The 25448-nt window shown below is 45.0% G+C and overlaps 2 protein-coding genes across 3 annotated transcripts in view; both read right to left on the bottom strand.

The window, feature by feature from the left end:
* mei-P26 (meiotic P26) overlaps positions 1 to 5628 on the bottom strand; it is a 53452-nt gene extending 47824 nt beyond the window's left edge. For both annotated transcript variants that reach the window (XM_065426875.2, XM_065426876.2), the window contains exons 1-2: positions 5468 to 5628; positions 3948 to 4168 (exon numbers count right to left, since the gene is read on the bottom strand). In XM_065426875.2, coding sequence (XP_065282947.1) covers positions 3948 to 4168; positions 5468 to 5483 — 237 coding nt within the window. In that variant the 5' untranslated portion in view covers positions 5484 to 5628. The remainder of the gene's footprint in view (positions 1 to 3947; positions 4169 to 5467) is intronic.
* Positions 5629 to 5650: 22 nt separating this feature from the next.
* Positions 5651 to 25448, bottom strand: part of LOC135898129 (uncharacterized) — a 51976-nt gene continuing 32178 nt past the window's right edge. The window contains exons 17-20 of the mRNA XM_065426879.2: positions 22974 to 23115; positions 13781 to 13926; positions 7190 to 7351; positions 5651 to 6145 (exon numbers count right to left, since the gene is read on the bottom strand). Coding sequence (XP_065282951.1) covers positions 5885 to 6145; positions 7190 to 7351; positions 13781 to 13926; positions 22974 to 23115 — 711 coding nt within the window. The 3' untranslated portion in view covers positions 5651 to 5884. The remainder of the gene's footprint in view (positions 6146 to 7189; positions 7352 to 13780; positions 13927 to 22973; positions 23116 to 25448) is intronic.

Here is a 25448-nt window from a genome sequence, read left to right as displayed (position 1 = left end):
AGGGAGCGATGCCCTGCTGGCCCCACCCAAAGGTTGAACATGAGACAGCTCATGGTGGCTGCACTATCTTTTTTTTTTATCTCGGAGGCCAGGTGCAGCAGACGCAGCCAAGTGCAACTGTCGTGTTTAGACCAACAGTGCAAAGTTACCCGTTTTTTTCTAGGTGTGAGTACATTATTTTCCTTTCTTTTTTTCCAGCTCACAGACATACATTTTTCATTTATTTAATTCAAATGAGCAATAACTTTACTACTGAGAATGTTCTCGCAACCACGAAGTCAGCCAATAGCTGTTGTGGGTCCAGCTGCTTGAGATGATGCACGACACTCAAGGAGTGAGCAAGCAATTTGTCACTACTTTTGACACAAAATTGTAAATTCTCCGCTGCATGCAATGCAACAATATTTGGCTCACATGTTCACAGTAGCCTCGTTAACAGATCGGCAGCACTTTCTTGCTACATCCACAAAGTGCTTCAGGGCCCCTTAAAGGGACACTAAAGCAAAACACTAAATCGGTTTAGACGGATAAAGTGTTAATTCATGATCTCTGCAGTCAATTTTGAAACACTAGGTTCATTACTAGTAGAGGAAATGAAGGTCAAGGTTTCCGCCTTTGAATTTCGTGCCAATTCCTCAATGCCGATACCCCAGTGTGACGTCACAGATTTCAAATTAATCATACTTAGGCCGTGTTGAGTCAGCAAAAGTTCTAGAAACTCACCATGTTCAATCTTTGGCTCTTTTACAACATAATGTAGTCTATCTTTACCACTGAAGAATTAACCAGGCCCTAGAAGGCCCTACCGAAATCCATATCACCGCGAGCTTGTCAGGAAACTTCCATGAGGCATCACCACACGTCTTTTGTTATGGCGCTTTTTCTGGGTTACCAAGTGTCTTATCGTGGTAAGAATGGTGTTTTGATATTGTGGATATTGTAATTTCTTCTGATACAGAAGAAATAATTTTTCTCTTTGGTGCCCCTTTATGGGGACACTAAAGACAAACACTAAATTGGTTTATTCTTTCAAAACTATATTTTCTTCGATCTTGAGGTAATAAGTGGATTATTAGAAAATGAAGGTCACAGTTCTATTTATTAAATTTTGCGCCAAAACTCACCATTATGAGGCAGATTGCAAAGTAAATTTTTGTACTTGGGCCATTTCTACTCGGTAAGATTTTGAAATTTGCTAAGTTCGGTCTTCAGCTCTTCTAGAGTACAATGTAACTCAACTTTACCTATAAACAGTTCACTAGATTAGAGCAGTTGCCATCAAAATCCATGATATCACAAGGAGCTGGAGTGGAAACTCTTTGAGGGTTGGTACAGATCACTAGACTTAACACTGAAGGACCATTAAAATAGATGCCAAAGGTCAAAATTCAAGGAAAGTAAACAAATCTTATCTGTACAAATACACTGGAAAATATTAAACTTGTCTTCTTAGCTGCAATTTCTTGCAGCTGAATAGCTGCTGTGTGGGACACATGCCTCAAGCTTTTCAGGTGGCTTTTCAAATTTTACTTTCCCATTGTAACAATGTCAGTTACCTTCTAGCGTGACGGTTAGTAGTGTCAGACTTCAGTAAAAGATACACATTGCGTTAACACCAAACAGCTGAAACTTACTTTCCACCAGGCATTTCTATAACTTACGGCTCGAAAATGGAGCCATGATGGCTGCAGTGTAAATCATTAGCAAAACAATGAAATGGTGGCTAGGATTTGTTGCTTTATCTGGCCTCATCTAGCTCCAGGATGGCAATGGTAGTTTAAACAAGCCTGTTGTTGCTGGCTGTGGACCCACCATATATTGCATCACTGGGCGACACTCTGAAAAAAAATATTTAGGATCGTTTCCAAAGTGTCGGTGGCATAGCCCCAATGTGGAGTATTTTACTTTAAATGGTCAAAAGCCGCCCCCAGCCACAGTTTTCAAAGAATTCAAGGGTTTCAAGGAGGCGTACAAACCTTGTGATCATCAAGCTCAACAGCATATGAAGATCAATGATCATATGCTCCCACAATAGCTGTCACAGGTAAGCCGATTGTTGCAATAGCAATTATTTGGACACTCCAGGTAAACTTCTGGCATTGAATATGATGGAGCTAAGTGCCCTAATCACAAATGGAGCACTTGTGAATTAAATCGGGATCAGCGTGTTTTGCTCTTTGTTCTTTATTTGGCTAACACTCTGAAGCAGCGGCTTGTCATGTTTCTGACTCGGTAAAGTTCTTCAGCATGGTCACTATCTGATAATTTATTTTCTGTATAACCGCTTGCGGGTGTACACAGTTGCGATACATTTGTTCTCACTGAACTCAAGTGGTTTGTAATGCAGATGTTCCATACATTGTTAAAGGCTCATAGTAAAGACGTATTACTGCTAGTCACTAGCTTACTCTGTGGACCGTCACGTTCAGCTCCGAACATTCATGTTTTGTTGGGGTAGCTGCTGTCACCGATGCCTCAACGCATTGATTCAAGTGTGTGCCCATTTACTTATTCTTGATACACTGGCGATCAGTGAGCATAAGTTTGCGTGTCAGCTGAGGTGGATGTGTCTAGATACTGTGCAAGAAACTTACTATGTCAGGCAGTGGAACAACTCCCTTTCTCACGGTGTAACAAGCGATATACTCATTCCTGCTGAGGTTCGGTGGTTGAACTTAGCAATAGTGATAGGAGGTTAATGATACACTGCTGGCGGATGGAGTGAATTTTTTTTATCCTTGGGAAAAGCTGTGCATCGCAAGGAGCTGGCAACACAGACAGTCCTTATGTAGCAGTAATTCGCGGACTTGGTCACACAGATTCATTACATTCCTTAATATACCAGACCCTATTTTTGAAGCCAACTACTGAACACGTCTTCCCTCTATCGTTCCACATTTTGCAGATGAATGGAAGACAGTCCGTTGGTGAACCCTTAGTTGCAATTTTGACATTTGATCGCACAGAAGCAGGGCAGAAACAGTAAAGGTTTTGCATTTGTGCGCGTTCGCTGAGGGAATGAGCGGCGCACCACCAAAAAGTGCTACCTCATTTCTCTGTTGCAAATTGCCCCATAAAAAGGGTCTATAGATGCGCAATAGTAACGTGCAAATGGCATTTTAAGTGATCAAAAATGAACTAGGCCTGAGCAGGCACTGTCAAAATCCATATGTTGCAGCAAGCTGACATGTGTGTGAACTTCATGGTGGTGTCCACATCCACCTTCTCATGGTTTGTGTAATTGCTGCAGGGTAACTTACTAATGCAGATCAAACTGTTTTTCTCTTCAGTGTCCCTTAAGGCTAAACCCCATGAGAGCGATTTAGTGCGTGATGACAACGAGCGACAAAACAGGCCGTCGCTTGAACAGATTGCTCGGTCTTGTCGCCCGTCGCCCGGAAGTGCAATGAGCGACAAGCCAATAGCGTGAAGCTGGAACTGGATGTACATTACTCAAGTACTGCCGATTGTTGTACGGAACGAGCAAACGACAGAAATTTTATACATGCAAGGATGAAAACCTACTGCAAGACCCTCGGAAATATTTCATGCTGCTTTTTACAGTAAAATGCATCAGCTTAAATTAATAATGCATGCATCATGCCAGCCAGCTTTGACGCGTATTTGCTGTGCTCATACCGGAAACAATGGGGAGACGTCGCTCAAAGTCGTGGCTCGCATGGAGTACGACTTGTAGGCGACGAGCGAACGTGACAGCCATCTCCATCACGTCGCTTGTTGCTGTCACGTGCAAGATCGCTTGCATGGGGCTTATAATTCAAAACTCAGCGCCAAAAATATTCTTGAAAGTCACCGATTCTTGAAAGTCAGCGTGTGCGTTCTGTGCAATCTCTTCCTCAACAGGATAGCACCACCTAGCGACAGTGGAGAACCGTGGCACCGAATTTTAGCTTCCCATGCACATGTGCACTTTTGCAGGCACTTACTTTTGTCCTGTGGCCGCATTCGGGGCATTCGAGTTCGTGTTTCCCAGCATTGCTTTTGCTTGCCGCAGCCTGCTTTTCTAATGTTGATTCAAGACAAGTCTCACAGTAGGTGTGCAGGCAGGCCAGCAATCTAGGTTGCTTGTAACCACTGTTGCATATCGCGCAGAGTGGATCGTGCTCCTCGGAGCCACCAAGCGGCGAAAGATTTCCACTCTCCATTGCTGCAAAGCAAACAATTACACATAATGTGATCAGGACTCGGGTGCTTACGGAAGTTTTGCTAATGCTGTATTCGAGTGGCAGAGCACTCTGCCATGCTACAAGAGTGGTGAAAATGTTTTAAAGCTGCTTTGTGAGAACCATGCATAAAGTGATGATACTGCTTCTTTATCACCCGAGGAACCTACTTAGGCTAGCAGTAACACTTCACTGCTCTTTTACTTTTCTCTTTGCAGCGCTGTCACAACACTTACATATGACCACTCGTTTATGCCATGAATCAAGCAAGTAACTAGCAATGTCGCCTTTTCTTCAACATGTCAAGCGAATCAGTAACCCTGTTCACTGTGTGTTTTTATATCAAAGCTGCAGTCACAATGGGCGCCATGAGCGAATCGTGCAATTTATAGCTGCTGCAAAAGCTTTAGAAACACCGATTTGGGGGCTCTTTCCTGAAAAATTTGGAATAAAAGTCGGATTTTTTGCTCTCAACCTGGTCGTCCAGCCAGTGCGCTAATCTATGCGCACAAACGAGGGCGCGAGCTTAACTGTCGGTCGTTGCTAAGTGCTTGCAACGGCACTGCTACTAATGTCAAAATTCATTCGCAGCCCTTCACTACGTTATTTCTCACAACGCATTGCGCAATTTGGGGACGTTATATCCCACAATTTTATTTATTTTAATGGACCGTAAAGCGTTCCTGCCCGTACAAACCCGTATAACATATTCGCACGTACAACAAAGAAACTTGCTTCGCCGTCTGTTTACTGTTTCCTTAGTGCGCAAGCCACAAATGAACAAAATACGAAGGAAACGTTGGCGTCATGGAGCTTTTCCCAGCCAAGACGGCATACTTTATTGAAAAACTCGAACATTTAGACGGGCAAAAGGGGGTTGAATGTGGCTAATAGTGCGAGACAAAGTGCTCAATGCAGTACAGCCGTGTCTTTCCGCCTGAAGCATAGTCGCAATATGTGGGGCACCGTATTGTGACGCGCATATAAGCGATGCTGAAATAGCTTATCAACGAAGCTTCACGCGCTGTATTTATTGCCGTATGCCCGACAGTTATTTTACTAACCACGTGCACACTTAGAGGTGCGTGCATTTAATACGGCACAAAAAAATTCGAAGTCACCTTCGCCTAAGCCTAACCGACGACTAACAGCCCAGCAGCCTTCGACGAATGGGTTTAATTCAGCTGTATACAAAGCAGTGAATTTGCATGCTACAATGCATTTCATTCGTCACTAAAATCGTTGCAAAGAATGAAACGTGGAGAACACACAAATTTTCCAACCTTTTTCTTCCGTCATGGAGATCCTGCGTAAAGTACAACCGCCATACCCAAGCAAGCAAGGTAACTGGTCGCGGCTCCTATTGGTTGCTGCCCAAAAAACTTCTGCTTGAAACCGACGATGACAGCGCCGCTCTATCTACGGGCGCTCCAAGACGGACCTAATTGACACAGTAAAACTCACAATAATTTTTCAATTTTTTTATGCCATGAAAAAACATATGGCCATATAAATACGGTACAGAATGATGCCAGAGCGCACTACAGTACTTCACACGACCGCGTGCCACAACTAAACACGAGCGACAGAAAACTGCGCCTGATCGTTACACAAGTATTTTACATTAGTTCAGAAACGTTCGCCACAACTATGCCTTTAAGTGCGCACTTTTTTTTTTTCCAGAGAAGTTACGCCGTGTTTTAATTTGGCAACGTCGACGTCGGCTGCTCATTCATGCGGTTCAACGCCAAGTCCGTCCATTTTTGTTCTTGTTCTCTCAGAGTTTCGTTCACGTTGCTGTTGTCCGGTTCTGGGTCTGGCAGCTCCATCAGCGGCACGGCGATGTCTTCATCTGGTAGCTTGTCTTCGCGCCACTTCGTGTCGACAACGTCTATCATGATTCCATCACGAATCACGTCGCTGTCCATAGCGGACCTCCGCAGCGGTTGCGGCCGTTTGCGCTGTTGACGGTACACGAAAGATAGGAAAACTTGATCACAGAAGCGAAGCGCACTGCAACTGGCGACTCACAAATCGCGAGCGTCGAGAACCGGCACAAGAAGCATCAAAATGCAATCTATAAGGCGAAATCACACACATACATTCAGATTGTCATGCCGAGCTGCCCAAAACGACGCACCGTTGCCGGTCTCAGTACAGCGTTGCCAGCATCGTCATCACACAGCGCTGCTGTGCCATAAAACTGCGCGCGCGGTTGTATTGCAGTGCACCATGGCGTCGCTCTTTTCTTTTTCACTTCATTTGTTTTAAAAAATAACGCAGCAAGAGTTTAAACATATCGCTCATAAAATCCTTATAAAAAATTTAAAACACGGCCAACATGAATAAAAATATAAAACTTGAAGTGCAGGATAAAGGTGGTAAAAACGAGCACAATGTGATGAGGAAAAAGATTAATGCCCCCCAAACAGTAGAGGTAGACTTGTGATAACGTAGTGAACAAGAAACAACAGTTGTGCAAAACACTTTGGTTACAACTCATGAAGTCAAGTGAGGTGTGCACTGAGATACTACACTACAAATGGTGTCAGAACAGCTCAAGCATTGAGGACAACTAATAGATTGGCAGATGCCAGAACAAACCGTTATAGCCACACAAGTCAAAATTGATGAGTACATTTAGTTTCTTGACAGAAACGTTTCATGCAGTGTCCTGAAAATATTCCGTGTGAACAGCCACTCACCTTAGCTTTTCATAAAGGTAATTCGTTACACAGCACTACGACCATATAGTAAACATTCTTTGACTGAGGAATAAACAACTCCTTGTCATTGTGATCACATGCTTTTGCACCACAACACTTTGCGACAAGTTATACATTTACTAATCTGCAGTGCATCACTAGTTACTTTATAAAAACAAGACACCCACAGATGCAAAGAAAATGTGGATACAAACGTAATACTAGAAAGGAGTTTAAAGCTTTGTAGGTGGTCCCTGTTGGTTGCTACTAACAAAATGCATGTTAGCTAGGCCTACTGACTTTCCGTAACACCTCGGGAAGTTCAGTTGGCCGCTTTTTGGCCTTCAGTTGACGATGAAGGTTGACAACAATTTTTTTCACTGCTTTTCCAATGTCTTCAGCCGTTGAGCAATTGTTCTTCAGAACAGCCCATGTGATGCAGTCAACACCAGGAGGAGAATTCTGCATAAGGTAAGTAATAAAATACACAAGGTGAAAATAAGACTTCAGTTGTTCAAAATCCAGACTCTCTCAGCTCACTGCAGCACTTGCAGCCAAAATCAAAACATTTTGGCCTTTGACACAAGGGGAAAATGTACACAAGACCTTGTTAGTGCTCTTTCAGGAATGTTGCAAAAGATCAGCAACCATTTTTTTTTCTTCCACTGAATATGCACGGCACAATGAAAAAAGGGGTCATTTCCCAGCAGGTGCTTCTCAACCTCAAGCTGATGACATTGTTGTGGCAAGTGCGGTAGTCAAAGACCTTTTACTGACATTTACTACATAGCACCGTCTTTACATGCTATACAGTAGAACCCTGTTGATATGTTAGGCGACCAAGAAAAAGTATGTGCAATATGGATAAACGTAACATCCAATGATGCTTGCAGGAGCACTACAGATGGAGCGGGTACTGCCACACAAAAACATTTTTCTAACTAATAATAGAACGGCCTCACTATTAAAGGACGTCGCCTCACAAATCTCCCGCCATGAAAAAATTTATAATCTTCGAAGTATATGCGGAGTTAAGAGGTAGTTATTGCACTAATACATTGCTTTACCTTGCCTCCACTAGCATGCTGGAAGCTACACAAGAGGGAATGGCACCGGCCAAAAGTTGTTTCTTTTTTCTTTCTCTCTCTCTCTATATATATATGACACTAGTTCCGGATCAGGTGTGTGAAGTGCTCAGTGGCGTAGCAACAGGGGGAGGGGGGGGGGGGCGGGTGCAAGGGGCCATTGTGGGGAGGGTGGGGGTGTCATATACGTCTGAAGACACCCCTCTTTCCGCTGGCTACACCCGGGGCGGGGGGCGGGGGGGGGACCGAGGACGTATGGGCCCCGAGTGCCAGACGACCTAGCTACGCCACTGGCAGTGCTCTCTCGATGCGAGATGGGCGCCCGAGCGCCTGAAGCTACATCGCTTACAGCAGAGACCAATCAGCGCATGCAGTTGTCTGATCGTCTCGCCAACAAGAGGGCTCTTCGCGGCACCGTGGTGTCTAAACTACACAGCACACTCGTATGGCCTCGAAGGCCGTGCTCAGCTGATGCAACTATGCGCAACCAGCATGTGTAGACCGAAAGTGCAAAAATGAAATACTTCTGTCTTTTCTTTTTTTAGGATTGCAGACGTGTACTTTTCACCTACTTAACTATTTAACTAAAAATTAGCAATTATAGTTTACTGAGAATGTTCTTGCAATCCAACAATCAGCCAATAAATGTTGGTGGGCTTCACTGCTTGTGACATAGCAGCATGATGACATTGCGAAGGAAAGAGCCATTGATTTTCCACTGTTTTTGACACAAGATTGTAAATTCTCTTCTGCATGCAGTGCAATACTGACTCACATGTTGACAGGAACCTTGTCTACAAATCAGCAACATTTTTCTATTTTGGTCTAAATGTGCTTTAGGGCCCCTTTTAAAGCTGAATAGGAAGCTAACTACTGAAAACTTACTAAATAAAGCTTTTTATTGTTGCCTGTTGGCTAGATTGGACATTAAGCACTTTTCTTGAGTTATTGCAGCCATGAATCACAGTAAATGGAGCTTGCAATTTCCATCTGCCACTTGAGTTGAATGTTTGATAATTTACCAGCCTCTCCTTGAACATTTGCAGCCATTTTTTAAATCAGTTTTCATCCAACTGTGTAGTATATTGAAGAAATCATGCATGGTGCATCGAAGGTCATGACAGTGCCTGTGAATGTGGGTGTCAGGTGACCACTTGTGCCTTCGTCCACTTCATCTTTGTTTTTAAGTCGTGAGCCATGTTGAGATCGGCAACTATCTTAACACGATTATCTCATGTGGCAATGCTACTGTGCGACATAGCAGGACCAGTATAATGTAGCGATCCCTATCACTTGCTTCTATACCTTCCTTATCATCCACCACTCGTGACCAGATCATGGTAATAAAATTGGTGGAGCACCGCTCAGCTTGCCAACAAAGCGTGAAAAGGAAAAAAATGGAATAGAATCATTACATTATCCAGCCCAAATTCTGTGAGGCGAGCGATTTCAGCGGTGACGTGCAGCAGTCAACACAGCAGCCTCTGACAGACGATGCTACATTGGTAGTGCACCATCGGCTTCTGGACATAACAGCCACAAAGTTAAACCTAACAAACAAGAAGCTAGTACACCTGACCCAATGGGAACTAAGCAGGACCTGTGCTTCAAGGCATAAGAGCCCAGAAAATGTAATAAACAGAAACTTATCAACGAGGTTCTACTGCATAAGGTTTAGCCGAGAGACTGCACTCATGTGCCTGCTGCATTCCCTGCACTGTGCTGTGAACAGCCAACAACATGGTCACTTCATGCTTGATAATGTTGAGAGTGATGACAGTCAGAATGTGTACAGGCGCATGTTGGCATTGTCAACACACTTTGCCTACCTACTCTGACATTGGACTGTATTACCACATTTCCAAACCTGCATTTTTTTTTTAAATAGCCATGCCTTTCCTCAAATGCGTCCAGCACAAATGCGCCACAAGCTTTGCATCGCATGTTGGAAACAATGTGCAAAGATGCACACTAGTGTTCAGCTGCCAAAGGTGCCATTCCTGCAGCAAAAGTGCATGATGCGACATTTTCCGCAATTTATGACCTTACCTCACCACTGCTCGCACACCACAAAAATACAGGAACTTCCAGCTGGCCATAGATAGAGTAAAAAAGAGAGACCAAAGATTTGTGCGAAAAAAAAAAAAAAAAGTTTCTACTTATGAATGTGGTCAGCTACACAAGAAATAAAGCCGTGAGAAAGAATATGCAGCTTGCACGTAGTGTGGGAATCAGAAAGTGAAGCTTTCTTTGGCATTTGTGAGGAACGCTGTTTTTGTTTAGCAATCACTTGTGTGTTGAGACCACATGAATGATGCTTCTTCTGAACCTCTGTCGCACTCGGTACAAGCTTCAGCCTCCTCTTGTTTGTGCTGGACCTTATGCCTGCGCTCACTCTGACTACTGTAATGCCCTTATTTTCCCTGGTTGTCTCAGTACGCACTATCTCTGGATGACGTTTGTACCATCTCTGGGAGAGGAACATCATGCAAGGCATCATGCACATAAAGGAAAAGAAAGCTTCACTTTAAATGAAGTAACTTGTTGAACTGACACTACCAGCTGAATATCACAACCACATGGCCAATAAAACTACTTCAGCCCTGACCCTTCATGACCCACCATACAAAACAGTAGCCTCAAAGTGGGGGAAGAGGCAAATAAAGCCTCAAATTTAAACAAAATGCATTTATAAGCAGGCTTCACACAGCTTTTACCGCTATGCTTTTTCTGTCAGCAAAGTATTTCAATGCATTCCACAAGTTGTGTGCAAAAGTTGAAGAAGCCTGAACCTCAGCAGAGTCGCTTTAATGAACATGTGCATGCTGTTTGCCTCAAGACATTTGAGTGGCAACCATTCACAAGAGATATCAGCAAGACAGCACCATTGTGCTGCAGGAGTGTTTGCTTCATTGGAGTAGAAACTTAGGTTGGTTAGTGTAGCATAGTTCAGATTCATTCAGTTGGTTGATGTAGATAGTTCATTTCATCTGAAGAGTGCTTGTTATGTCAGACTGTTTGATGCAGCCAAGGACAAAAACACTGTGCATGGGACCTTTATTTGTCTTTGTCAGTGCATTCTTTACACTACGTCTTTTTGTTCTTTGTTATGAACCAACTAGCCCAAGAAAATGTTTTGCTTTGAGCTAGAGTAGAGCTGCACAACTCAAAACCAGCACGGGCCAAAACCAACTTCTCTAGAAGCAACACGGGCTGCACTTTTCTGAGAACCACTGGAAGTTTTGCTTGTGGCAAGGCAATATAGCTTTGGTGTCATCACACTCATTGCAGTCTCAGCACGTCTTGTAAGGTTATGCTGGTTTTAACACATATGCAGCACTTCATGCCATAAAACAAAACGTCTGCTCACATATGCCGACATTTTAACGCCTTTATTAGTGACATTACCGTATTTGTTCTTATTGTAGTTCTTATAGAACCGAAGGAAGGGCTGCTTTCAGTGCATGCTTTTTAGCTGCAGCAAACACTGCAGGTCGATCAGATTTCACTGCACTATGGAGTCCCTGTCATCTGACATCACTGAGAAAGGATCGGGAAACCTACGGAGGATCTGCTTCTCATCTTTATATGACTCGAGACATTGTTGGAACTGTGCTGGAACATTCTCAAAAGGTTCTGAAGATTTGTTGTTGCACTGTTTTCTACATTTGCATGAAGGTCTATTTCAAATTGAAAAACGTTATCTACTCCTAGAAATTATTAAAGAAAAACACAACACTGCCATTCTAGTTTTTAAGTATGAGACGGACAGAAACATTTTGCCTTTTACTGTTAGAATGAATGAGAAGTGGCTGCATTCGAATACTGATTGTGAGTGGGACTAGAGTATGTCCTAAAAGCAGCCCGTCAATCATTACGAGCGGCTTGTTATTTGTATCAACCTAGTTACAATTGAAATCCTCAAATGACATTGCTGGTGTTGTTGATGCCAGTGGTACCTGATCCAATCAACCGCGATTTCCATTTACTCCTGATATGCTGCCGAGTGAGCAAATATCTGGGAATTGTGAAAAGCTAGGTGAACACACCAAGATGCATCTGTTCGGAAGTGCTACCACCTATGGTCAACGTTCAGTCGAAATGTACAGTAGGGAAACAAGTGTTCAGTTCAATTATGTTATTGCTGCACCACCATAATGAGTTCTTGGCATCTGTAGCTTGACGTTTGATGGCAGACAGCCTTTATTATCTGCTCCACACATTCCTACATCTTTCAGTTTAATGTGGTTGACGCTGCAAGCTGCTCATTGTGTGTATTGTGTTTGGCGACAAAAATGTTATTTTCCTCAGCATATGGCCATGCGCCAGCATTCTATTTAAGGACTGTATGTTGTGCAGCTCTGTACTAGAGCGTGTAGAATAATCTAGTAATTATAATTATAATGAACAAAGAGTGGAGAAGGCACGGCCTTGAAGCCCTGTTCAACAGGCTGCCAGCTATGGCTGGAACATTTCTTGCCTTCCCTCTTCTAACACTCCCACAACATCACACAATGTCCCTGGTGGCAGTTTCCACACTGCTCCTCCCTCTGCGAAGGCAATGGCATTGGCCTCTGATGACCAGGAGCGATAGCATGGTGCCTCACTGGCTGGCAAAACATTGCTTGCTGGAGCACTGAATATGGATGCGGCAGAGCGGGCCGTGTCTCGTGTCACCAAGGTCTTCCAGGAGCCTGAAGGCCCTATACCTGGCTGGCTTTCCAGACTTGCACCTGGGCTCTCCCCTTGACATAGTTCTGAAACACGTCTGCAGCTGGTAGCCTGGAGGTGCAGCCACCTACTCGCTTCCATGCCGTCGCAAGGAGACCAGCCAGTGATCTTGGTGGTGCACATATGAGGACATGGTGACATGTTTGTAGGTTAGTTGTCGCTGGACCAGGAAATGGATCGAACCAATCCGAGCTATTGTGCCAACACCAACCCAATTTTTCAGCAGACCAGTGACTTCTTGCAATGCTCCTGCTAAGCTCCAGTGTCAGTTCTTTTTATAACATCAGGCAATCTTTTGAACATAGCCACTGCTGCTGGGTTGACTGAGTCTATTGCATGCGAAACCCTATGCCTTGAGGTCCTCGGGTATGCTTGACTGCAAAGCCCAGAAATTTTGAGGCAAACTTTCTCCAGATGGTGCAAGAACAACGTACCTTGCTGTGGCGAAGAATGAGTGCAGCATTGTGCAGCATGCAACTATTTCCGACACCCTGTGGAATTTGTGAAAATGCACTTTTCTTTTTAAGGAATGAATAGACAATCACAAGCTTCCCGCAATGGCGTGACACACAATGCCCCTCCAGTGGAGCGTTTTCATGTCAACCATGCAAATGGCCCAGCGTGATGCCGCACTGTATGGTTGTATGATTAGTGCATGAACTCGCTTATCTATAGTTATTTATTTAAATTTTTATGTTTTCATTGTTCTTGCAATCGCGTTGGGGTTAGACAACGGTATATGTGAAGTTTTGCCATATCACAACATACTGCAACCCTAACTTTGGATAGAACTGACTTCATGTATAACAGACTTTTTTCGATGGATTATCACAGTCCAATATAACGAGTGTCAACTGTAGTGGTTGAAAGCACCATGCTATGCATGTGTGCATTGAGAGCAGGAGTAAACAAATGAAGATACAGGCACACCACCCAAAGCACAGCAGAGAACAAAAGCAAGGCCCCCTGCTGTCATCACCAAGGCGTGCCACCATCAGCCATACCCGAGGCCAACACTCAGATGCAAAGAGCAGCACATAATCCATAACATGTGCACAAAAATGTAGGTTCCTACCTCCCATATGGCATTCAATGCATTGCTGTCTACACCAACACCAGGGTTGAAATTGCCAGCAGCAGCTCTTCCAGTGCAAACAATTGGGATTACTGGTTTGTCGTTCCACACAAACTCGGCTACTCTTCTTGCTGTGTTAAGACCCCCTATAAAATAAAATGCACATCAGCCAAACTATAAATTTTTCACACTCTATGTCGCACCTTTTCCACAGACCCATGCTCATATATAATTTTCTCCTATTGCTATACATTAAACAAAAACAAATTCGAGCACGAGTAATACTACACGCATTTGAGCAACATGATAAAGTGCCTGCAGGTAATGTGCAAATGCATTCTTCTACATGCATAACACTCCTTCACTAAGCATGCCACACATGCCTAATGTTAACCTTGCCAGAGTGGGTAGCAGTACATTTGTTTTCACTTAATGTTCATTACCATCAAAATCTTTAAAGGTACAGTGCAAAAGCTCATTCATTCAAGACTACGATTCATGTTTCCCTAAATTCAAACTAACATGTGTAGTGGTGCTCTTGAGGATAAAGAACTATGGGCAAAACAACTTATTGATTTGTATGTAAATTGACCTCGCTTTTGGATGACCTATGTTTACAGCACATTCTCAAGCCTTAAAGGGACACTAAAGAAATGTTAAATTGGATTATACCATGATAAAGCATTGTTTCACAAATCTATGTTTGTTAACTTTGCGGGGATAGCTCCATCACTTGAAGAAAAGAATGAAGGTAAAAGTCCTATGTTTTTTAACCCTCTGATGATCAATGCCATAAACATACGACATTGCAAACAAGTACCAAATGGTCAATGCCATATATTTACAGTGCCATCTGTATGCTTGAAAAATGCACAAATTTTTTAACTTTTCATTACCAGGCAAGTGCTGCCACCCTGTGTAGATACAAGAAATATTTTATTTGCTGTTCAGTCTCTTAGTTTTCATTCCATGGCTTCTTCACGCTGGTGTTTCAGGTCCCACTCGCGCATCCATGCATGCAAGGGCGTCTGGCAGTTTTGGTTTTGTCTTGTGGGTTGTTTCCATTCATTGTGCTCCTAAAAACTGATGGCTACCTGTTTCCTAATCTCTCAAAGGGTCACCGCTAGATGCTCACCTGTCTGTTGCTCACAGAGGTGCAATTACATTTGTTCACAGGCAGGTGCTGATAAATATATATACAAATGATGCCACCATATATAAATGACACTACCATGCTTGCGTTTTATTTCTCGAGACTCGGCTCTCGAAAACTGATTGCCCCTTGTCCTCGTTGGTGATGGTGGTGGTGGTGGTGGTGGTGATGTTGAAGCAGGCGGGGTTAGCCTGGCATACATAGCCGGCAATTGTTCCGCCTGATCCTCCTTCGACTTGAGATCAGGGGTGTGTCACCAGCTGTCGATGAGCCCCGTGTCTCGCAGGAAGGCTATCAGCAGTCGTTGCGCTCTCTTCCTGCACGCCGCGGGCCCTCCGGGGAAAACAACGTCCTCAAAGGTCCTGTGCGTGAGACCGCTTTTTTGTAGCTTGTCGACCATCGCTTTTCTTTCTGTGTCGAACTGCGGGCATAGCCAAATGAAATGTTCGATGTCGCCAATGTCACCACAGAAAGCACAGAGTGGGGAAGCGCGAAGCCCAGTCTTGAATAACCAAGCTGGGGTGTACGCGGAGTCGGTCCTGATGCGGTATAAAAGCGTCGCTTGTTCGCGTGTAAATCCATGAGTCACACAGGGTTCGTGTGGATTCTTGTGCATCGCTCTAAAGTGAAGGCGGATTGCTCCCTTAGAGTTTTGAAAAGGTTTTGGAGCTTTCACTTTTGGGACACATGTAAGCGCTAGGCGTGCAAGGGCGTCAGCTTCCTCGTTTCCATCAATTCCTACATGTGATGGAATCCACTGAAACCTTATGCTAAATCCTTTGCTCGTTAGGTCGTCAATCAGTGCCAGAGACTGCCTTGTAAATTTCTCTAGAGGTAGGCCCCGATGTCATCTCTGTAATGCTGACTTGGAATCCGTCAGCACCACGACATCACGTGCAGAGAAGGCCCGTAGTTTCCGCAAAGCCGCGGTGATTGCGGCGCTTTCTACTGTTGTAGAGGAAACCACGCGATCCAGTCGGCCAGACCATGACACATCAAGGGATGGTATGCAGAATGCCGCTGCACAGCTATCTGTTTGTGCGCACACCGAACCGTCTGTGTATACTTGTAGGTGGCTTTGAAACACAGTGCTCAAGTGGTTCAGCACAAGAAACTTGGCTTCGGCAGTTGAAATGGTGCGTTTCGTCGGTAGGTGGGGTACATTAAGGCTGCAGGTAACGTCCGGAAAAGACCATGGCGGGTCAAGGCGGCTTTGTTTAGGCCATTGCAGTCCTAAAAATCGGAAGGTGTTCAGCGCCGCATGAAAATGTGAGCGAGTTCTTGCTCTTAGCCGTCGGAGAAGCGCCGTGCCAGCGCGTGACTCGCCCAGCCTTAATAGCTGCGTCAGCAAGGCCTGAGATGCCAAGAGGCGGAGTGGGAGAGACTCTGCCTCATTAGTGACTTTCTTGTTTGAAGCCGCCGTTGGAACTCCCATCGCCAAGCGAAGTCCCTTTCTGTGCACTGCCTCCAAGCGCTCGAATTGAGTCGCTGACGGTGATATCAGAGGGAGCTGATAGAGAATGCGGCTTGTTATCAGTGCAGCGTTCAGTTTAAGCATGGATATAGGATTGTTTCCCCAACGTACACCTGCCAATCGATGAAGTGCGTTGATTCTTTGCACTGATGCAGCCACAACACTTTCGACCGCACCACGCCAAAGTAGCTTGTTGTCGATGGTGACGCCCAGGAATTGAACATGAGTTGCACAAAGAATTGAATGCCCTCTGATATTCAGCGTCAGACGTGTTGACTTGCGTCTCACTCCCGGGAAAAGCATGAAGGCAGATTTTTCTGCTGATAAACACAGGCCAAGCGTCGATAAGTGGCGATCGATAGTGGAGATTGCGGCCTGGGCTATCCGGGCCAAACGTTTGTGTTGGTACCCCGAGATCCAAATGCAGATGTCATCTGCGTAGATGGACATTTTAACTGCCGTCCGACCTACTTTCAGGGCATCTGGGAGGCTGGCCATGGCAACGTTAAAAAGCAAGGGAGACAGGACACTTCCTTGTGGGACGCCGAGGGAAATTCGTCGTTTGTCACTCATTACACTTCCGAGCTTAACTTGGACACATCGGTCACTGAGAAATTCATGGACGAATCGAAGAGCATTTCCAGACACGCCCACGGCTCGGAGTCCGTTGATGATGCCTGTGTGAAGCACACAGTCGTATGCCTTGGCAACGTCCATAAATATGGCGAGTGTGGAAAGGCCGTCTACGCGATGGTGCTCGATATGGCTTAGTAGATCCAAGACACTGTCCTGGGCACTCAACCGTGGACGAAATCCGGTCATACATGATGGCAGTCTATTTCCTTGCTCAAGATACCAAGTTAACCTCGTAGACATTAGTCTTTCCATCAACTTTGATACGCATGATGTGAGCGATACCGGCCGATATGAGGTGAGGTTTGCAGGATCCTTTCCGGACTTGAGCACTGGAACCACCCATGCTGTCTTCCACGCTTCTGGGATCTCTCCTGTGCTCCAGACGTGATTAAATATGTCCAGAAGGGCTCGTTTTCGTTCATATGGCAGATTTGTCAGCATCTGATTGCTGATCGAATCGGGACCCACAGCACAGCGTCTTCTTAATTTGCTAAGCGCCAAATCCAACTCACGAAAGGTGAACGGCGTATCCATGGTATGTGATGCTTCAGACAACAGAGGGTTCGATACTCCTGCTGATCTGCCATATGTGTATACGTCTGCAAAATCTTCTGCAAGGGTTTGCAAATCTTTTCCTTGCTTTAAAGCAAGTGCTTCAAATGGCCTGTGTAGGCGAATCTTTCCAGATAGGCTATTCATTACTCCCCATATTCTTGTCATGGGAGTAAACGCTGATAAACTCTCACAGAAAGCAGCCCATTGAACTCGTCTTAATCTTTTTGTGTGACGACGGATGACAGCGTTTATCCTGTTGTATTCAGTTTTCAGAGATGGATTTCCCGTTTTTCTCATTAGTTTTCGTTCCGCTCTCCTACGCGCTGCGCAGAGGTTCTTTAGTTTCAAATCAGGAGTAGGGAAATGGTCTGGCAGTTTCAACATTGAGGTAGCCACTCTTTTGCTCCGCAGCATATCTGCGAACAGCTCACCAGGGGATTTATCCAACGCTTCTCTGTATGTGTCCCAGCGGGTCACAGCACAGAATTGCCTCCCAGCAGTGTGAAATCCGGTGATGGTGGTGAAGATCGGAAAGTGGTCACTGCCCATCCTGTCTGGGGCCGTTGTTGACGATACGACAAGGTCTGTAGAATGGATCACGAGGTCTATGGCACTCCATGAATCTGGTGGTCTGAAGAAAGTTGGTTTGCCATCGTTCGCGATACATAAGTCAGCAGCATCCATGGCTGCGACAAGTTCCTTGCCTCGGTAATCTGCAGTCTTATCTCCCCAAAGCGAATGATGTGCGTTAAAGTCGCCACATATTATTATAGGCGAGGGGCAACGAATGCAAAGGTCCTTTATGAACGCCTCCATGGAGACCTTCCTGCGCGGGCTTATATACACCGACACCACACTGAGTTTTCGTTTTCCTAGGCACACTTGCACAGCGGCGACTTCCAATAAGGTAGAACAAAGGTCTTGCACTGGTAAGGTGACGTGAGGTATTTCTCGCCGGATGTATATCATCGCACTTCCGTTTGCAAATGATGGTATACTCGGATTTCCATGTCTGATGTACCCTGGGATCGTCCTTCCATTTGGGAGACCGGCCTCCGAGAGGGCTAGAATTGGTATAGGTATGTCTCGAAGGAAAAGGCTGAGTTCAGAAAGACGCTGTAGAATGCCGGCGCAGTTCCATTGCATTATTAAGGGCACTTTTGGACGACGGAATGGACCAAGTGGGCGAGAAGCTGCCATTATGTTACTGAGGGTACGCGGAAGTAGAGCAGAGTATTACTGACTCAAGAGCCAGCACTGCTTCCAACATATCCTTCGTTGAACTAGCAGGCATCTTCGCGACGTGGGAACGTAGTGCCGTGAACAAGGCGCGTATCACATGCTGGCAGTTCTCCTGCTGACTGTTGCCAAGTGGTACTTGAGGTCGGTTTACTGCGGCCGCATAGGTGCGTTTTTCGGACTCTTTTCGAACAGGTTTCTCAGCCGCTGTGACCGTTTGCGTTGGCTCAATAACTTCGTTTATCGGTGTGAGGCACGGGAAATGAGATGCGTACTCTGTTTCCAAACCAGTTAGTTGTGGCGCTCTGGACGTCTTCTTCGTGGTCGATGGTGCGCTTGCACTCTTTGGACCCAGAACAAACAACTTATTTCTCCGCTGAGCAGCTGTTTGCGCAGGACATCGACCGTAGCTAGCAGGATGGTCACCGCCGCAATTTGCACACACAAAGTTGTCTTTAGTTGCACAAGTCTTAAAGTCATGAGGTCCCCCACAGCGCTTGCACCTCTGTTCTCCACGACAGTACTTAGCGATATGTCCGAAGCGCTGGCACTTAAAACAGCGTGGTGGTGTCTCCACGTAGTCGATAAGCTCGTGTCTGGTAAAACCAAGGTTGATCTTCTCCGGGCGTTCAGAATTTGGAGCAAATGTGAGAATCACCGAGTTAGTGCGCCTTGACTCCCATTCAGATGACGAGGTTTGGACCCGACGGGTGATTCTTCTTGCATGGAATACTCCCTGAGGTCTCAGGTAGGTGAGCAGCTCTTCATCCGAGTACCATTTAGGGACTCCTCTAACAATGCACGTGTTTTTCATATAACTGTGCGGGACACGGGCAGATATGGCTATGCCGCCGATATTCTTGGTCTCTAGAAGGACGCTGGCTTGTCCTTCTGTCTCTACGTCTAATAGCAATGCTCCCTGTGCTGTGAAGTGGCTCTTCACTGGTGCTCCACCGAGGATCGTTTCAAGCTCAGAATACAGGGCAATAGGGTTTACTTGCCTTAGATCAGCTCTTTCGGATGTTGCAGTGATTAACACTGGGATGCCCTTCGCCCTGTCTTTACGATGGCGCACAATTCGGAAACCACCCTCGGCCATGTCCAGGTCTGAAGGGTTTGCCACGTTGTCGCCCTCGATGATAGTTGACTCGTCGTCAGATTCACCAGTGTCTTGTCGTTTGCTGTCAGGCTGGCTTGTACAAACCAGCTGGCGTTTCTGACCCGGTGTCAGCCCTTGGGAGGTCATGGCGGGGTGCTCGTCGGTGCCAGCTTGGTTCCTTCTAGCACCTTGTGAGGCGGCGGGTGGCGCAGCACCCGTCGGTCTCCGATACGGAAGGTACCTTTTCGAGTCGACCGACGTCTTGAACCGTTCTGACCAGTAACACTAGCAGAAAATAACGAAAATAACGATAAATGTAGGCAGAGCTACTCAGACAGGCTAGCAGCAGACTCGTCGTCTTCTTCCTCTCCCGGTCTTTTTTTCTCGTTGGTGATGAAACAAAGGATTACTGCAGGTTTCTTACTCGTTTGGTTTCTCTGATAGGTGCATAACCGTAGAGTTTTCTTGCGTGCACTCACATACACGGTTCGATAACGCTACGGGTACGCACACTGGTTATCCTGCTGAATGTGAGTCGAGCCGCAATTTCTCCTATGCAGACTACTCCCCAAGTGCAGAATCAGAATGCAGCTAAACCTCGATATAACGAACTTCAATATAATGAAATTTTCGATGTAACGAAGTATCTAAGTTTTAGCAACCTCGTCTCTAAAAAAACACCATGTATTTAGAACCTCATTATAACGAACTGTGTTTGTATGCGATTTCAATATAACAAAATTTCACTGCTGCTGCAAAGGAATGCTGGGACAATAAATGGAAACTTGCAAACGCACCTCTAAAATCGCGCAACACGCAACAAAAGGGCAACCCCGGAAGTGGAGCCGCATCATCTTCCATCTAATGTCCAGGTGCAATAACATCCTATTGGGCCCCGCGGACTGTGTGCTTTAGGTACGAGTGAAAATGTGTGAGGGTGAGACAAGAAAGATGGTGGCTTCACAAGTGCCACCTTCCCATGTGCGCAAAGAGAAAGAGATAGAGGCGGAAGGGAGCGAGCTCGCCGTAAGGTGATCCAGCGCACGCAAGGGGGCCGGGGAGTAAAGGGGTAAGATGATGCATGCCTCGATTTCTGGAACACGTCTCAGCTGTTCAGCCATGGCTCCGCATGGCTGCAAGTGCGGCTGAACCTATACACAGCCGCACACCCTGCTTTAGAGGTAATCTGCCGCGTGTGCAAAGAGTGGGCGTGCCTGGACAGCGTGGCATCATGTAAACTGTCTTCCCACACATTTAGTATTGGAGGTTGCATAATCTCAAGTTTCGGTGACTCGTTGGAGCAAGAGGCAGATGAAGAATTCGTTCCCGTTGCCAACGCTTTTCATGATAGCGTCATCCCAATGTGGGCAACGCTATCAGGCGCGGGCGCGCAGTGCATGCAAAAGCATGACTGGCTTCGCTGAGAAGATATTGGCAACGTGGCATGAAACCGCATCATTTGCCGCTGACTCCCAAATTTATCAAAATGAATTTTTTTCTGATTCAAGTTTGCTTTTTTCGATTGCCCGATGCTTTAGATAATTATGTGGCCCCTTTCCATGGAAGGAAAATCTATCAGCGACTGTACCTATTTGCACAAAAAGTTGAATTTCAAAACAACAAAATTTCAATATAACAAACAAATGGCCAATTTCACCGACTTCGTTATATCGAGGTATAACTGTACAGTATATCTATTTCAGTGTATGTACCTTTTTATTGTTAGTAGAAGTATTTATGGAACCTCATCCGTATTCATGAATAAACAATGCATATTTACCTACTGAATTTTTTTTTCACTTTATTATCACTCTAAAAAATTGCGGTAAATTTGTTTTCGAAATAGGTCAGTCAAGATTTTAAATGTGCAATAAAGAAATTTACCCCTGGGCAGTCGTATTCGTCGCATTTGACCCTCAAAGGGTTAAATATCATGCCAAACCCCAGCACAGGTACACCAGTGTGACGTCAGAGATCTCTAAGTATTTTCTTGTATTTAGGTCGTTATGGTTCAGTAGAAGTTCGTAAAACTTGCTAATTCCACTCTTTGGCTCTTTGAAAGCGCAACATAATCCATGTTTACTGATAAGAAATTTAATAGGCCAGAGCAGACGCCATGAAAATCTACGAAGTCGAAAAAGCTGGTGCGGGAGGCAACGTCACCACTCATCGCTTATTTTTGAGAGTTCTGCGACTTACCAAGGCCCTTCTCAGAGCAGAATGTCCTTTTTTTGTTATTGTGGAAGGATATTTACTTACAAAGTAAAACTTATGTTGCTCTGTGAGTCCGTTTAACTTGAAAACAAAACTTTTGCAGTGCAGCACAACTGAAAATGGCTGATGGGAGGACATTCATAATGCATAGGCAGTCAAAACACACCCACTTGCCATAATCAGGATGCTGTGTCTGTTGACAAGCACCGCTACAAGATGGCGAGTTTGTGCGGGAACTTCAGGGTGGCATCGCCACCTGTCCTCTGTTTCTACATCTTTCATTTTTACCAAGAAAGCAGCCACGGTAAGAGTGGCTGCTCTGCTATTGCACATGCCTAATCTACCAATTCAGCTTAACTTGACATTCCTCCATCGTGTCTCTTTAAGTACACCAATCTGTGTGAGTCAGTGAAACGGCCAGAGCACAACGCTGCCATAAAAGGGAAAACCGGTCATCCACTGTAACACAAGCTACAAATGAAACTCGTGTGTTTCTCAGAAAGCTTCAAAAGCTGTAGAAAAATTCATTTCAGACAGGAGGCTGAGTGTCCCTGCACTTCAAGTTGTCCAATAATTTGGATCTGCCCTGGAATCAGCTAGCCTCCTGGTTAGGTTGGACCGTACAGCAACTGCCGTGGAAAGGCATTAGTCCCATCCGTGGACGAGGACACATTTTTCTTCAACAGTGAAGCTTTCCGAGAAACCTGTATAGCTCCTTTTATAGCTTCCTGCTACTCTCACGTGAACAAAATCTTTTTCCCTTCCAGCAAATTTTCTCCGTCTTGCAGATTTCTGCATATCTAATTTGCCAAAGCTGCCATACCTTCTATCACAATGCAAACGTCGAACACACGTGCAATCACTGCATCCCTCTCAGCCATGGAGCTGCCTGCAACTATCACTTGGCCGTGAGTGATGCCGCCAAATGTGCCATCAGGTCTCTGGCAAGCTTTCTTGCTCCAGTCCTAAGAAAACACAACACATACAAGATGATCAGTTAGCCAGGGTATTTGCTGGTCCTATCATAGACATTCATAAACATCCAGTGACTTTCACACACAGCAATAGGCAACCATGAAATAATGTGGCTGGCCTGCAGAGACTGGACACATCGCTACTGCTATAATGCACAAGCATGTATCACAAGTTTTTGTCAAAAGTGTCGCAAACATCAAAGCAAAGTAACACATCAGTGTGTGACTTTGTTTCATGGCCAATCGCAGCTTAAAATGGGCAACCAATTTCAGTGGACTTAGGCCTCAGCCATGATCGTCTCTTGTGCTCAGTGTGTCCTGCATTCTTCATAAGCACCTGGGACACGCAACAAGCAGTGTCCTTTCCATTGGCTTAGACTTACAGTTGCAGCCAAGGGCAACCACACTCAGGCCTCTGTGGGTGCCTCTGACATCCTCAGCACCAATGCCTTTGGCATTGGACAGCCTAGCTAAGGCTGACCTTTTAGGCCTTTCAAATAAAAAACTTTCTGTTCAGAAGATTCCTCGCAGTAAGTGACAGGCAGTGAGCCTTCACCCCAAGACTTCCAGCCAAATTTAACATATCAGTGTCAGCAATTATTTGCAAGTCATGCAGCTCCATAAGATTTCTCCCCTTCAAACACACATAATAGTTCTGCATGCCTTCCCTTTATGCTGACCTACACAATTAGGCATGTCCTTGTCCAAAGCACAAAGCCTGCAATTCACCTCAACACATGCCCCCTCTACATCAGCCTGCGCCCCTGTTTCAGCCACGTGTTATTTACTCACACATTGTTCAAATGTTTTGGTGCAATACACATGAATGTGCTTTTAGGAAAATACATAATTAATTAGGCAATTGACTAATTAGTATACCAGAATAGCCTTTTCTACATCCTCCTGATCATGTGCTGATGCACTCAAAGTGGTTGGTCTTCTAGAAGCGCCATGTAATGCAGATATGCGATTTAAGACAAAAAGTCCTCCATTTTGATATGCAGATAAACTAGCACAGGAGAGACCAAGATAAAATTTGTGCAGAAACCATCAACAATGATTTTCCATGTAAGTGAATAGCCGAACGCTTCAAAATGGCTACTCGCTTTATTCAAGGAATGGTACGCCTGAAAACATATATTTGTCGCAGTGAGAATATTTAGATGGCGGTTGTTGTTTCATTGCATAACTGTGTAGAGAATACAGCTGTTAAACAGCACATCTGTAGCGGTAGCATAAGAGGTGTTATAAGTATATATATATATACATCGAAATGGACATTCATATGTCAATTTGGTTTATATATACAGGGTTTGTCTGGAAAGTAGTAGGGCTGAATTTAAAGAAAAGAAGTTATACACAATTTTGACACATTGACTAAATAGTTTTCAAAATATGCCCCTTCTGCATCAACACAGCGTTTCCAGCAACACTGCCAATCACTGAAGGCTCCCTGGAATGCAGGAACTGGAATGCCCTTCAGCTCCCTTGTTACAGACTCTTGAATGGCCTGGACTGAGCCGTGGTGCTGTCCTTTCATGACCCTTTTCAGTTGGGGGAAGAGGAAGAAGTCTGAAGGAGTGACATCTGGGCTGTTGGGTGGCTAGGGAAGCTGTGTGATGCCATGTTTGGTCAGGAAGTCCATGACAGCAAAGGCGGTGCGGCACGGCACATTGTCATGATAAAGCCGCCATGATCCAGCGATTGTTGGAGGGGTGCGGGCAACTAGTTTTCCGAGTCTTTCTAGTACTTCCACGTAGAATGCAGCATTCACAGTCTGACCAGGCAGAACAAATTCTCTGTGAACCACTCCTTTACAGTCAAAAAAGATGATTAACATCAATTTCATTTTCGAGTTGCACATGCAGGCTTTTTTCGGGCGAGGTGAGGAAGGGTGTGCCATTGAACGCTTTGGCACGGGATCGCACTCGAAAAGCCATGACTCGTCTCTGGTGATAACATTGTCGAGAAAATTTGGATTGTCATAGACACAATCAAGAAGTTCTTGACAAATCATAAGACATCTGTTTGTTCATTGGTTAACATCTTTGGCATCAATTCTGCACAAACTTTTCTCAATCTGAAATTTTCAGCCACAATTTCTTTGGGAAGTTTAATTGTTCTGATATCATCTGCACACTCAATCTGCAGTCAGAGTTCAAAAGATTTCGCACTTTCACTAAGGTTTCATAACTTTTTGTCGTAGAAGGGCGTTTTGACCACTGCTCATCTTCAGCTTACTCTCTTCTCTCCCGAAACAATTTGTGCCACTCAAAAACACTTGATCAGCCTATGACATCACTCCTATAAGCAGTCTTGATCAT

The sequence above is a fragment of the Dermacentor albipictus genome, chromosome 3 (genome assembly GCF_038994185.2).
Source record: "Dermacentor albipictus isolate Rhodes 1998 colony chromosome 3, USDA_Dalb.pri_finalv2, whole genome shotgun sequence".
Classification (NCBI taxonomy): domain Eukaryota; kingdom Metazoa; phylum Arthropoda; class Arachnida; order Ixodida; family Ixodidae; genus Dermacentor; species Dermacentor albipictus.
The sequence above is the reverse complement of the archived record's forward strand: the minus strand, read 5'-3'. Positions and strand labels throughout refer to the sequence as shown.